The sequence below is a fragment of the Saccoglossus kowalevskii genome, chromosome 15, assembly GCF_978046115.1.
Source record: "Saccoglossus kowalevskii chromosome 15, keSacKowa6.1, whole genome shotgun sequence".
In the NCBI taxonomy this organism is placed as follows: domain Eukaryota; kingdom Metazoa; phylum Hemichordata; class Enteropneusta; family Harrimaniidae; genus Saccoglossus; species Saccoglossus kowalevskii.
This window is the reverse complement of record NC_140655.1, coordinates 11,157,106-11,172,366: the sequence shown is the minus strand read 5'-3', so window position 1 is coordinate 11,172,366 and position 15,261 is coordinate 11,157,106. Positions and strand designations below refer to the sequence as shown.

The 15,261-nt window shown below is 35.9% G+C and overlaps 2 protein-coding genes across 4 annotated transcripts in view; both read left to right on the top strand.

The window, feature by feature from the left end:
- The window catches only part of LOC144342350 (uncharacterized), a 117,886-nt gene that overhangs the window by 50,039 nt on the left and 52,586 nt on the right, over positions 1 to 15,261 (top strand). The window lies entirely within an intron of this gene.
- Positions 1,648 to 12,788, top strand: LOC146733918 (uncharacterized). Of its 3 annotated transcripts, none has more exons than XM_085508286.1 (3): positions 1,648 to 1,719; positions 10,773 to 11,139; positions 11,918 to 12,788. In XM_085508286.1, the coding sequence occupies exons 2-3, from the start codon at positions 10,773 to 10,775 to the stop codon at positions 11,920 to 11,922; spliced, it is 372 nt and encodes a 123-aa protein (XP_085364412.1). In that variant the 5' UTR covers positions 1,648 to 1,719; the 3' UTR covers positions 11,923 to 12,788. The 3 variants fall into 3 exon arrangements, with proteins under 3 accessions (XP_085364412.1, XP_085364414.1, XP_085364411.1); XM_085508288.1 differs by lacking the exon at positions 1,648 to 1,719 and adding an exon at positions 6,422 to 6,494; XM_085508285.1 differs by lacking the exon at positions 1,648 to 1,719 and adding an exon at positions 10,424 to 10,440.

The window sequence follows — 15,261 nt, the reverse complement described above, 5'->3', positions numbered from 1 at the left end:
TACAATGCACCCAGCTCAAGCAGGGACGTTGCCATGCAACCTGTTGACATTCCTACTAGCAACAGATTTTCATCTCTACTCGATGATGCATCATACATCGAAGATGACGATGATACACAGTCAATGTGTTCAACCACATCCAATGTTTCTCAGCTGAGCGAAGCTACAACACAAGATCAACAAGGCCCATCGAATGATGACTTAATCGATTTTCTGGAGGACATTAAATACACAAAGAAACAGACTGAAAAATGTACAGATTTCTGTCCGGACTTAAAAGTACTTGTTAAATCCTTAACCCGTTTTCAGAAGTCTGATGCTGTCTCCTCCCAATTAAAAATACGTATCACAAAACTCACGATAAAGCTTTCTAAGTATAATAAAACCGCCCATCTACACGTTTCCGAAAGGTGGAATGAACAAAATGTCAATGTCAAATCGTTCTTATCTTCGGAACACGTTCCGTATTAGTTCGCATACATAATGTTCCCGACTGAAACGTTATACACAAAAATATTTATTTAAAAAACAGAAGACAAGTTATTTTCTGACGGGCTTGATCTACACATTTAAAACTCATATATTTACGAAACATTTACCGTGTATTTGTACACATTCGAATAAAATTAGAGTTAATAAAATATCATCTTCAAGATTAGATCAGCACGTATGTATATGCTTTCTAACGTCCGAGTTTGAAGTGACAGAATTTACTTTGTTGTTCGAGTTTGGGATGTAACGTATCCTTTTTGCCCTCGTCTGTTTTCACTCATATGCTTTCCAACGGATTCAATATGAACGCTGCGATCTTCCTCGACATTACGGGTAAGCGTACAATTGTCTACGTACATCCGGGCCTAAAGCAGACACACTAACTAGAATTGCATAAAAATACATGATATGTTACTAAAATAAACACCAATTACATGACCGATATTTTCAATAGAAACAGGTATAATTCTACTTATATAACAATTGAAATCAATCGGACAAACTCGACTCATATTGGTCAGTCAATGTCTACATGTATTCGGCAACACAGGAGACGTTTTTAGATCGACTCAAGATGCTGTGCAATTCGACAGTTCCGGTAAACGATTGTTACAAGTTGTTGGAGTTAAAATGAGTGCCAGAGCAAGCACACTGACACATTTTTCACATACAAGTGGTTTGCATTAGTGTTAAAACATAATTATTGAACAAAAAATCATGTGAGTTAATATATATCCCTATACAATTCATCTTAATTGCCTGCACACACGTTTTTTCATTATATTATCCACCATTGGGCAGATGATAGACAACCTGATTCTTGTCAGACTCACCCTAAGGTAAGTAAAAACATCACCTTGAAAAATCCCCATTGGGTGAGGTAGGTAGGGCAAGGGCTGACCCGTGATCTAAATAGGTTATCATATTATACATGCATGCTTAAGGTTTTAATAATAATATGGTTTTTAAGCTTTCCAACAAAACAACACGCTTAAACACGGGCCACTACAGTGAATGCAACATTTTTTCAGTTGTTGGTACTCATTCATCAATCTTAATTTTCTATTCCAGGGATTTTCTATTGTTAACCATTTCGAATACCAACTTTTCTACTGGTACAGATGATAAACAATACAGCGATTATATTGTGGCACCACAAACCAGTCTTTCATATCGCAATCTACTTGTGAAAGGCTGAACAAGTGATCGCTAGGTGCAAATTTACCTGTGAGTTAGATATTTTATACGTTTTTGTGTTTTATTTTATTGTTTTTTGACAGTGATTTGTTTTTTTGTTATTTGAACTTTCCTTATACGACTTGTGCTGTACATCTTTGCTCCAGTATTTTGTTTTCACAATATGAAAAATCTGTTTACAATTAATTCGTGTCAAAAAATGCAAAGAATGTTTTCTACACAGTTTATCAATCATCTCATGTGCTAAATCGATAGGATAAACAGCCGATGTCAATAGAGTAGCCTATCTCATCCTCAATTGACGACGATATAAATGAGTTATAGTACCCCGGGTACAGTACTCATTTCGTCCAATCTACCGCCTTTATGTCGAACGCTTATCGCTTAATTTCCGACCAGAGAACGAGCACATTTTGATCGCGTTGTTTTCTCGTTCGCTTATTGAAAATACTGACCGCTCTTCCAAAGACTAATTACTGGCATGCGTGGTCGAAATGGTGGTTTTAATGGTAAAGTTTGAGGAGAAAACGAGTTTAAACTATTATTACATTCTGAACGACCCTTCAAATCGTTAACGCTTTGTATCGTTCAAGAACGCAACTTTAAGTGTGACCTCTTGTTATGTGAATGGATGTGGTCCATAACATGCTGGTGGCGCGGAACTGTACTCCGTTTGAATTTGGGGCCGCTCGCTCCTTTCAACAATGATTATTGAGCTAGTTACGTGAAAAAAGGCAATGCTTACTCCCTTGAGCAGAGTCATGATCAGCGTTTTCAATTATAAAGTTATTCTCACAAAAACGGGCGACATACTCTGAAAAAAAAACAGAGCTTGACATGTCTAAGTAAATTACTGGGCTTAAAAAAAGTGTTTAATTTAGTTGTAGCCGTAATGTATCTCAGCCTAGTTTTTATTTTTGAATTGAGATCAATACTACTTGATTAAGTATTCGGTTTCTCAACCCTCAAATTATACAGTCATGCCGTACTTGTGTTGAAATACATTTTTGGCAGTATGTCACGTCAGAATATTGTTTAAATTTAATATCCCATCTCAGTGAAATCTAGGTCAAAGGTTTAGATTGTGTGCATATAATTATAGACAAAAAGTACATGTATTTAATTTTAACATATATGAAAACCAGAAAGACAACTATAAAGACAACTATAAATCAAAACCAGAGTATGTCAGATAAAAGTCACTGTGATATTGTTGGAGACAATGTACATTTGTTTAGCGGTATCCAAATGAATTTTTAAATGAATTATCTGGGCGTTGCTTAGAAATACCGACCAAGTCGATATGAAACATACATTTTTGGAACACTTGTGTATTTCAATGAAATACATCTACTTGCTTTTGCTGTGTAGATTTCGCTGCAATGTGGGTCCTCCAGTTGATTCACATATATCCTCCTAGTGACGGTGCTTTTCTGTCCACGCGCGAGTTTCAGACGCAACTTGGCTATCACAAGTTTGTGGTCGCTCCCGATGTCTGCTCCTCTGTATGTGCGGCAATCAAGGAGTGAGTGCCTCCGCCAGCTGCTTATGAGGATGTGGTCTAACTGTGCCCTTGTTTATTGGCTGTACAGATGTCCAGTCGTCAAGAGCCATTATCATTTGCAATCGTGCTTGCTGCGTGGGAGCCCAGGACTGTCTCGTAGCCATCTCTATTCTGGCCCACCCTTGCATTGTAGTCACCCACCAAAATTTGGATGACATGTTTGTGAGTACACCAGCTAGAACATCGTAAAACCTGTCCTTGGCGTTGGCATCAGCAACTTCTGTTGGCGCGGAGCATGATATGACTGTCATTTTGATTATTCTGCAGTCGAACCTGGCAAGTAGGAGCCTGTCAGAAATGCACTCATAGGTCATCAGAGCACTAGTTGCCGCACAGGATAAGAGCTGTCCCACACCAGATGTGAGGTCCTCTCCCTACTTACCCGAGTATAAAAGCGTAAGTCCGTTTGAGGCCAGTCTGAATTGGCCACTCCATCTCACTTCCTGGAGCCTGGTAATGTCAAGCTGGTATCTTTTTGCCTTGCCACAGATGGTCTTAAGCTAACCTACTTGGTAGAGTGTTTGTACGTTCCAGGTCCCGATATAGATATTTTGTCTCAACAATTTCCACTTCAGGGCAACTCACAGTATATGATTTGCCATGCAGGCTTACAGATGCAAAGATCTTCACAGTATTAAAGAGGAACCGATATTATAAATAGGAGCAGAATGGCAACCGCAATTAGTATGCTAATCTGAACCAAGCCGCTCACATGGGCCTCCACATGAGTAAAAATCGAAGTGCGAAGTACCCGTAAAAATCTAAGTGATGCTTTTTAAAAATCTTTTAAAAATTGTAAAGTGACCTGTTTGAGTGAATATCGATGTGATTATTTTATAAAATTAGGAAACTTAAGTGAGTTTCTTATAAGTATGGAAGCGAGACAAATATCATACATGGCATACATTGCCGAACATCGCCGGTGACGTGAATGCTCTAAAACATGAATCGTCAATTTAGTTTTCACAACCATTTACACAGTTCCTAATGAGTTGCCAAGTACCACATAGCAGGTTCAACCATAGACTGTCCATGGGTCAACGAAGACAATGAGAATTGTGTTTGCAAATTTGAAACGTCACTGCAAAGAGTACTAGCCAGAAATATTCCTAGTTGTTTGAAATGAAAATGCGATGTTTAGCGTTGTTCACTCTGATGTGTTCCGAGTGTATGTGGTGATATAGATCGTATTCTGAATTAACGCAGCGTACGATGGTAAATTGAATAGAAATGAAACTCTGATCCCCTCCGAAATGACGATGACGACTAATTCGACCAATTTTGTTACATGTGTCTCAGTGAGAATTCATTTAACTTTCTTGGTATGGTCTTTGTGGCTATTCTTACCAACATGACATTCGTGCCGGAACCGATCGGCCAACATTCACGTGTATGAGACCAAAAGTCAATATATTCTCGTATTGTTCGTATTCATTCAGCCATGCAAATGATATAGCAATTTATCAACGTACACTCTATTGTGCAATTTCCGGTCGTGTGTTCGAATTCACCAGTGTATAGTGAGACAAATGAAGACGTCACGTTAATATCAAAGCCATGTTAGACTGATTTTAGTCATGAAATATTTTTTTTAATTTAGAAATTAGTAACGACCTTTTCTAAATTTTGCGATTTGAATTGTGTGTCATGTACACCGCCATTTCTCAATTATGTCTCAAATTTCAAGAAACTCAACGTTTCGCTGATTTTAGTGGCGTGAAACTAGTACACGACATAGGAATAATATAATCTTGGACGCGAATCTCAAACTCATAACTCAAATTGACCTTTCGATGTGCCGCTTTCTAGCACCCCTTACAGTAAAAACAAATATCACGATTTGATGCATCGTCTTAAATCTGAGTTTCCGCAAAATGTCAATGTCAAATCGTTCTTATCTTCGGAACACGTTCCGTATTAGTTCGCATACATAATGTTCCCGACTGAAACGTTATACACTAAAATATTTATTTAAAAAACAGAAGACAAGTTATTTTCTGACGGGCGTGATCTACACATTTAAAACTCATATATTTACGAAACATTTACCGTGTATTTGTACACATTCGAATAAAATTAGAGTTAATAAAATATCATCTTCAAGATTAGATCATCACGTACGTAAATGCTTTCTAACGTCCGAGTTTGAAGTGACAGAATTTACTTTGTTGTTCGAGTTTGGGATGTAACGTATCCTTTTTGCCCTCGTCTGTTTTCACTCATATGCTTTCCAATGGATTCAATATGAACGCTGCGATCTTCCTCGGCATTACAGGTGAGCGTACAATTGTCTACGTACAGTAGGCCTAAAGCAGACACACTCATTCGAATTGCATGAAAATACATGATATGTTACTTAAATAAACAGCAATTACATAACCGATATTTTCAATAAAAAATGGTATAATTTCCACTTATAAAACAATTGAAATCAATCTAAAAAACTCGACTCACCTTGCTTAGTCAATGTCTACATGTACTCGGCAACACAGGAGACGTTTTTAGATCGACTTACGATGCCGTGCAATTCGACACTTCCGGTAAACGATTGTTACAAGGTGTTTGGAGTTAAAATCAGTGCCAGAGCAAGTACACTGACACATTTTTCACATACAAGTGGTCTGCATTAGTGTTAAAACATAATTATTGAACAAACAATCATGTGACTTAATATATATCCCTATTTAATTCATCTTAATTGCCTGCACACACGTTTTTTTCATTATATTATCTACCATTGGGCAGATGATAGACAACCTGATTCTTGTCAGACTCACCCTAAGGTAAGTAAAAACATCACCTTGAAAAATCCCCATTGGGTGAGGTAGGTAGGTCAAGGGCTGACCCGTGATCTAAATAGGTTAGCATATTGTACATGCATGCTTAAGGTTGTAATAATAATGTGGTTTTTAAGCTTTACAACAAAATAACACGCTTAAACACGGGCCACTACAGTGAATGCAACAATTTTTCAGTTTACTACATGAAGAAACTGTTTTATTGTGTTGGTACTCATTCATGAATATTAATTAACGATCTATGCTCCACTAAATTGTGTCCTCTGTACTACACATCCGGGGAGTTTCTATTGTTTACCATTTTGAATACCAACACTTTTTGATTTTTACTGGTACAGATGATAAAAAAAAATACAGCGATTATATTGAGGCACAACAACCTACTCATATCGCAACCTACTCGTGAAAGACAGAACAAGTGATCTCTAGGTACAAATTTACCTGTGAGTTAGATATTTTATACGTTTTTGTGTATTATTTTATTGTTTTTTCACAATCATTTGTTTTGTGTTGTGTGGACTTTCCCTATACGACTTGTGTTATACATCTTTGGTCCAGTAGTTTTTTTTTCACCATATGAAAAATCTGTTTACAATTAATTCGTCGCAAAAAATATTTTCCACAGAGTTTATCAATCATCTCATGTGCTAAATCGATAGGCTTACTCCCTTGAGCAGAGTCATGATCAGCGTTTTCAATTATAAAGTTATTCTCACAAAAACGGGCGACATACTCTGAAAAAAAACAGAGCTTGATATGTCTTAAGAAACAAGTGTTTAATTTTGTTGTAGCCCTGATGTATCTCAGCCTAGTTTTTATTTTTGAATTGAGATCATTACTACTTAATTAAGTTTTCGGGTTCTCAACCCTCAAATTATACAGTCATGCCGTACATGTGTTGAAATACATTTTTGGCAGTATATCCCATCCCAGTCAAATCTAAGTGAAAGGTTTAGATTGTATGCATACAATTACAGACAAAAAAATGCATGTATCTAACTTTAACATCTGTGAAAACCAGAAAGACAACTATAAAGACAATTATAAATCAAAACCAGAGTATGTCAGAGTGAAGTCACTGTGATATTGTTGGAGACAATGTACATTTGTTTAGCGGTATCCAAATGAATTTTTAAATGAATTATCTGGGCGTTGCTTATAAAGTACCGACCAAGTCGATATGAAACATACATTTTTGGAACACTTGTGTATTTCAATGAAATAGATGTCTTCATAGATCATCTCTATTGATGAAAGAGTTATTGATCCACGTCATCGTACTGACGTCATAGGTTATGCTAAATAATGTATTTGCACCATATTTCATTATGTAAAATTAAAGCATTGTGTTGTTAGTGAGAACTACTTATTGACGACAATTCACGTCAACTGTTTTGACTACTACCTAGCAGTGCCCATTTAAAACATGTCATCAAACAACCATTCATAAAAATAAAAATAAATTTCACGTTTTTGTTGTTTAGATATGCCACCGTTAGTGATCGACGATCTGTGTTTGAATCTCTAATATTTTAAAATAATGATTGTTGGTACTTTTAAGAGATGATACATGACTAGAAATAAAGCACCGTGATGCAACAACCATACAAATCGTTGCTGATATATACAGTATACAGATTTATCATGCTGAGTAAAGGTTGTTGTTTCAGTTCTATAATTAACATCAAGATGGCGATTTCTGAATGTGTCTTTCAAAATAAAAATACGTCCATTAACCGAGAATCGACATTGAGGAAATACAAATCACGTCAGTCTTTCGTCGATCAGAACCTAGAAGCGTGCGTTCAAAATGGAACGCTGCAACAGAGCTCACTGTAGCATACACAGAAGATGACGATGCGATGCTCTCAAAAAATTGTCTGATTTTGATGTTGTAATCCGTTGAACCATTTTATTTGATGTCGATTTTAGTATTAAACACTTGTTACCTGACATTTTCTTTTTTTAAATAGCTCTTTCTTTATTCGTTTTTGAAAATAACATTGTATTCATATTCATGGTATCCATTCGAATAATCTGCTCTCTGCAATCTGCAATCGACAATTGCCCGACTGTCTGTGCTGATTTGGTGGTTTAAAACCACCAGTCACATAGCGCCCGACGAGGAGCTGGATACGTAGTGAAGAAAAACATTGACTGAAGCATTGACTTGTCAATAGTAACAAACATATTGGGAAAGTCAAAGACATGTGAAAAACACACTGGAATATAAATACTAACTTTCTAGGATCTTTATTTACTCCAAGTAATCCAGAGTAGAACGAGATGAATATACGCTATAGTCCGCCATCTTTATTTTAATATTAGATGCAAACATTATTTTGTGGGGGGACCACGAGTCATAACTTGAGGGGAGTTAACACGTATGACCTAATTTACAGAGAAAATTTATTTTGATTTTTCAGTGGACCAATAAATGCATTTGACAGGGGAATATAAAAATTATATATGACAACAGCAATTAAAACAGCTTGCTGCATTATAAGTATCACTTCCCTGTCAAATTAGTGGTCCAGGCTTATTTGAATCTGAACAGAACAGACCAATTCTATCACATCTTTCTAGGCTCAAACTTCCATCCAATCAGAGCATTCCAAATAAAAATGATTCCCCACAAATACTAGACGGCACTCTGACTAAAATGTTGCCACAATTTACGTTAAAAGAATTGATTGAACATTCGCCACAACTCTCATTTACCTTAGAACAAGATCTTTTGTTTATATGGAAATGGAAAGCACGCCCTCAACAGGAGTATCCTCCAGCTTGGTACATATCTCCAACCCTCATAGCTTTTGGTATTGGGGCGGGAGATGGTCAGGCCAATCTCTCCGTGACATTTCCCCAGGGAATGGAGTGATCAGTTGCCACTTGCGGACTTGGATTCGAGCAAGGCGACATCATCCGCAAAATCCAAGTCAGAGAGATACCATCCAGGTTGAATTACTCTGAGTGTTTTTGTGCGCCGTCTCATGCAGATGCCTGCCTGGTTGTTGTCACATGCCTTTCGGAGGACAAATTCAATGATGACCACACAAATCCCTGTTTTACTCCTGTCTCAATCTTGAACCAGTCTGTTTGCTGACCATCTACAATGACGGATACATGGCAGTCCCTGTACACACATTGAATTGAAATGACTGCCATTTTGATTATTCCGCAGTCGAACCTGGCAAGTCGGAGCCTGTCAGAAATGCACTCTACGTCATCCGAGCACTAGTTGCCGCACAGGATAAGAGCTGTCCCACACCAGATGTGAGGTCCTCTCCCTCTTCACCCGAGTATAAAAGCGTAAGGCCATTTGAGGCCAGTCTGCCTTGGCCACTCCATCACACTTCCTAAAGCCTGGTAATGTCAAGCTGGTACCTTTTTGCCTCATCACAGAGGGTCTTAAGCTGACCTACTTGGTAGAGTGTTTGTACGTTCCAGGTCCCAATATGGATATTTTGCCTCAACAATTTCCACTTCAGGGCAACCCCTTCCACGGTTTTCAGAGTTGCCCATGATCTGTGATGTATAATTGGATGAATATGAATGGATAATTGCTTTGGCTGTTGACTTGTGTGTCGATACATGTTCATTTGCGTAACAATGTTGTAGCTCTGTGATTGGTTGTTAGCCCATCGCCAGACGGTCAGTATGGCGGGGCTGTTATCTTCTGTTTGATTTTGGAGTTTTCTCTCCAAGACAGGTTTCCTTACCTAAATAATGTGTCCTGTCTACCCAGTTGGAGGAGACCCCTCCAACAGGAGGACAGGTTTGGTACAGAGTTAGGGCGTGTCCACACGCAGGTGGGCCATGCACTCTGAACCTCTAGGGCTCCTACCTGCTCCAAGAACCCCAGTTCTTTAGCTTAGAGCCGCAAGTAGTCCAGTTTATAGGTGTGACCACAGGGAGGTAGAGCTGGAGTCGTGGTGTAGGAGAGGCTATATACTGGCAGGGGAGACTTACACAGTCGATGCTAGTCAGCAGCAGAAGCTGAAGGCAAAGCAAGCAAGCAAGAAAAGCACTAACTATTGCACTAGACACATCACTAACATCTTGTGGCTACGCCATATGCATAACAATTTTAATTTTAAACTTCTATGCTCTTTATCCAATCGTGTGTAATTAAAACAATTTGACGATAATTTACAGAAGTATTTGGACAGTATATACGTTTATCATTTTTCAGTGCATGATAATCCTTCTATGGATGCAATGCTTTTGAATGAAACAGTTGTAATTTTTTACTTAGAATTACAATAATAGTTATATTATGTATCAAGTGTTTTTAGAATTATTTAAACTTTGCTTACATTGTGAAACGTGGGCTGTTAATCGAGTGACAACATGGCAACTAAGTTTATGTGTATGGCTTTGGTACTGGTAAGTTTATGCTGATACATTTTGTAAATGATTTAGAGTCCTCCACAGCCACATGCATAATTCATTGGAAATCATTGTCAACACACCACGCACAGAACATATATTAATTCATAATTGTATTTTCCTAGTGTCGATGAACAAGAAGTAGATCATCGTAACATTGTTTGAAATTAGTTTCAAATTATAATAGTTATACACTTTTATTTGCGTATAACATAAAATTTACAGCAACGAGATAAAATATACCCAATACTTAACGTTGCGGTATATATACATTCCATTGTAAAACAAAATGAAACGCACAGATTTTATGTATTATGTGTTATTTTCAGATGCTGATCTGTATCATAATAAGTCCTACAGACGGGAATAGTTCAAGGTCGTTAAGTCGATCAGCCAGTGAATCATCAGAAACGGACAAATCGATCAGGCGTAGTTCAAGATCGTTAAGTCGATCAGCTAGTGAATCATCTGGATCGGACGAATCGATTGGGCGTAGTTCAAGGTCGTTAAGTCGATCAGCTAGTGAATCATCTGGATCGGACGAATCGATCTGGCGTAGTTTAAGGTCGTTAAGTCGATCAGCAAGTGAATCATCTGAAACGGACGAATCGATCGGACGCAGTTCAAGGCCGTTAAGTCGATCAGCTAGTGAATCATCTGAAACGGACGAATCGATCAGGGAATTGAGTGATAATAGTATGTATATATGTATATTATTACAATTACATTTACCTTCATGTATCACATATGGTGGTAAACATAATCGTGACCTGTCCTCGTGAAATGTATGAAATTGATATAATTATATTATACACTGTGAATTTCTTTTGGAAGAAATAGCTACTCAAAAAGTTCTAAGTTTTACAAGGTAAGGCTAAAAGATGTTGCTGATGGTTTATTTGATCATGTATTATTGTTTGCAGTATGTATATATAAAACAATAGAGTGTGGTATCTTGCAACAAAAACGAATAAAAATAAGACTACCCTTCACTGGATTAAATGTGTAGGAATCCAAGTAAATAACATACATTATTTTTCAAGCGGAAATAGCAGAAACATACATTTAATTATATTTAAACTATTACAGTTATCAAATTATTCAAGTAATAGAAATATTGCAGAATGTTAGTTGTGTAATTTGCATACGAAATAATACTTAATGCATAACTTTTTTTCTTAAGAACCATATGAATAATTGTGAAATAACGTAATGACATCAACCCAACCACTGATCCAAATGTTAGGGTTTCATGCACTTCAATGATTTTGTTTTTGGAAAGTAGTCTGATATAGTTTCCTATGCAAAACACTATGATTTGACACATTTTGCACTGTGGATCAAATAAAATTTCACTTCGTTTTAAGCTACAATTCGACAATGTTATGATTGATGATTTACCGACAAAAAAGAAGGTTATTATTTCACGGGTGCCATGTAAGGACGTATTCTAACGCTTTTCTTTCTTTTTCAGATTAAGTGCAATTCATGCTGTGTACTTGATTAGTGATTAAGAACGAAACGACTTTTAACTATCAATAATGACTAATTGGTGGTGGTGATAATATACCTTTAACTGTAATAAAATAGTCTAGTTACTCTGCACTGATAGTTCCAGTTTTTATCTAGTCATATGTACGTATTTCCAATGTTGCATCATACAAGAAAGAAACCCTTCGAAATTTAAAAATGTCGCCAGTCGGTCAGAAATTAATAAAACGAAAAACCAAACCATAACATGCATAACACTGTAGCTGCTTCGAAAACAAGTCAAAAAGACTTCGAAAAAGTCATTTCAAAGAAATGTTTTAGGACACTTACAAATATGGCCACCTTTAGGTCATTTTTGAATTAACATAGCTACATATAGACAAGTCCGTGAAATGATATGTGATGAACGGAGCTAAACACACATGAGCGAAACCCAAAGCGTCTTCAACTGCCAGTTTGTGCTAGTAATATGTGTAGTTATGTAATTGCCATTTATTACCTTCACTAATCTAATAAATGAATGTACAGCTGCCAGTTTGTGTTAGTAATATGTGTAGTTATGTAATTGCCATTTATTACCTTCACTAATCTAATAAATGAATGTACAGCTGCCAGTTTGTGTTAGTAATATGTGTAGTTATGTAATTGCCATTTATTACCTTCACTGATCTAATGAATGAATGTACAGCTGCCAGTTTGTGCTAGTAATATGTGTAGTTATGTAATTGCCATTTATTACCTTCACTAATCTAATAAATGAATGTACAGCTGCCAGTTTGTGTTAGTAATATGTGTAGTTATGTAATTGCCATTTATTACCTTCACTAATCTAATAAATGAATGTTCAGCTGCCAGTTTGTGTTAGTAATATGTGTAGTTATGTAATTGCCATTTATTACCTTCACTGATCTAATGAATGAATGTACAGCTGCCAGTTTGTGTTAGTAATATGTGTAGTTATGTAATTGCCATTTATTACCTTCACTGACCTAATGAATGAATGTACAGCTGCCAGTTTGTGCTAGTAATATGTGTAGTTATGTAATTGCCATTTATTATCTTCACCAGTCTAATGAATGAATGTACAGCTGCCAGTCTGTGCTACTAATATGTGTAGTTATGTAATTGCCATTTATTATCTTCACCAGTCTAATGAATGAATGTACAGCTGCCAGTTTGTGTTAGTAATATGTGAAGTTATGTATTTGCCATTTATTACCTTCACTAATCTAATGAAATGAATGTACACCTGCCAGTTTGTGTTAGTAATATGTGTAGTTATGTAAATGCCATTTATTACCTTCACTAATCTAATGAAATGAATGTACACCTGCCAGTTTGTGTTAGTAATATGTGTAGTTATGTAATTGCTATTTATTACCTTCACTAATCTAATGAAATGAATGTACACCTGCCAGTTTGTGTTAGTAATATGTGTAGTTATGTAATTGCCATTTATTACTTTCACTAATCTAATGAATGAATGTACAGCTGCCAGTTTGTGTTAGTAATATGTGTAGTTATGTAATTGCCATTTATTACCTTCACTAATCTAATGAATGAATGTACAGCTGCCAGTTTGTGTTAGTAATATGTGTAGTTATGTAATTGCCATTTATTACCTTCACTGATCTAATGAATGAATGTACAGCAGCCAGTTTGTGTTAGTAATATGTGTAGTTATGTAATTGCCATTTATTACCTTCACTATATCTAAAAAATAATGTACAGCTGCCAGTTTGTGTTAGTAATATGTGTAGTTATGTAATTGCCATTTATTACCTTCACTAATCTAATAAATGAATGTACAGCTGCTAGTTTGTGTTAGTAATATGTGTAGTTGTGTTAGTGCCATTTATTACCTTCACTAATCTAATGAATAAATGTACAGCTGCCAGTTTGTGTTAGTAATATGTGTAGTTATGTAATTGCCATTTATTACCTTCACTAATCTAATAAATGAATGTACAGCTGCTAGTTTGTGTTAGTAATATGTGTAGTTGTGTTAGTGCCATTTATTACCTTCACTAATTTAATGAATAAATGTACAGCTGCCAGTTTGTGTTAGTAATATGTGTAGTTATGTAATTGCCATTTATTACCTTCACTAATCTAATAAATGAATGTACAGCTGCTAGTTTGTGCTAGTAATATGTGTAGTTATGTAATTGCCATTTATTACTTTCACTAATCTAATGAATAAATGTCAAGCTGCCAGTTTGTGTGAGTAATATGTGTAGTTATGTAATTGCCATTTATTACCTTCACTAATCTAATAAATGAATGTACAGCTGCTAGTTTGTGCTAGTAATATGTGTAGTTATGTAATTGCCATTTATTACTTTCACTAATCTAATGAATAAATGTAAAGCTGCCAGTTTGTGTTAGTAATATGTGTAGTTATGTAATTGCCATTTATTACCGTCACTAATCTAATGAATAAATGTACAGCTGCCAGTTTGTGTTAGTAATATGTGTAGTTATGTAATTGCCATTTATTACCTTCACTAATCTAATAAATGAATGTACAGCTGCTAGTTTGTGCTAGTAATATGTGTAGTTATGTAATTGCCATTTATTACCTTCACTGATCTAATGAATGAATGTACAGCTGCCAGTTTGTGTTAGTAATATGTGTAGATATGTAATTGCCATTTATTATCTTCACCAGTCTAATGAATGAATGTACAGCTGCCAGTTTGTGTTAGTAATATGTGTAGTTATGTAACTGCTATTTATTACCTTCACTGATCTAATGAATGAATGTACAGCTGCCAGTTTGTGTTAGTAATATGTGTAGTTATGTAATTGCCATTTATTACCTTCACTAATCTAATAAATGAATGTACAGCTGCCAGTTTGTGCTAGTAATATGTGTAGTTATGTAATTGCCATTTATTACCTTCACTGATCTAATGAATGAATGTACAGCTGCCACTTTGTGCTAGTAATATCTGTAGTTATGTAATTGCCATTTATTACCTTCACTAATCTAATGAATGAATGTACAGCTGCCACTTTGTGCTAGTAATATCTGTAGTTATGTAATTGCCATTTATTACTTTCACTAATCTATTAAATGAATGTACAGCTGCGAGTTTGTGTTAGTAATATGTGTAGTTGTGTTAGTGCCATTTATTACCTTGACTAATCTAATGAATGAATGTACAGCTGCCATTTTGTGTTAGTAATATGTGTAGTTATGTAATTGCCATTTATTACCTTCACTAATCTAATAAATGAATGTACAGCTGCCAGTTTGTGTTAGTAATATGTGTAGTTATGTAATTGCCATTTATTACCTTCACTGATCTAATGAATGAATGT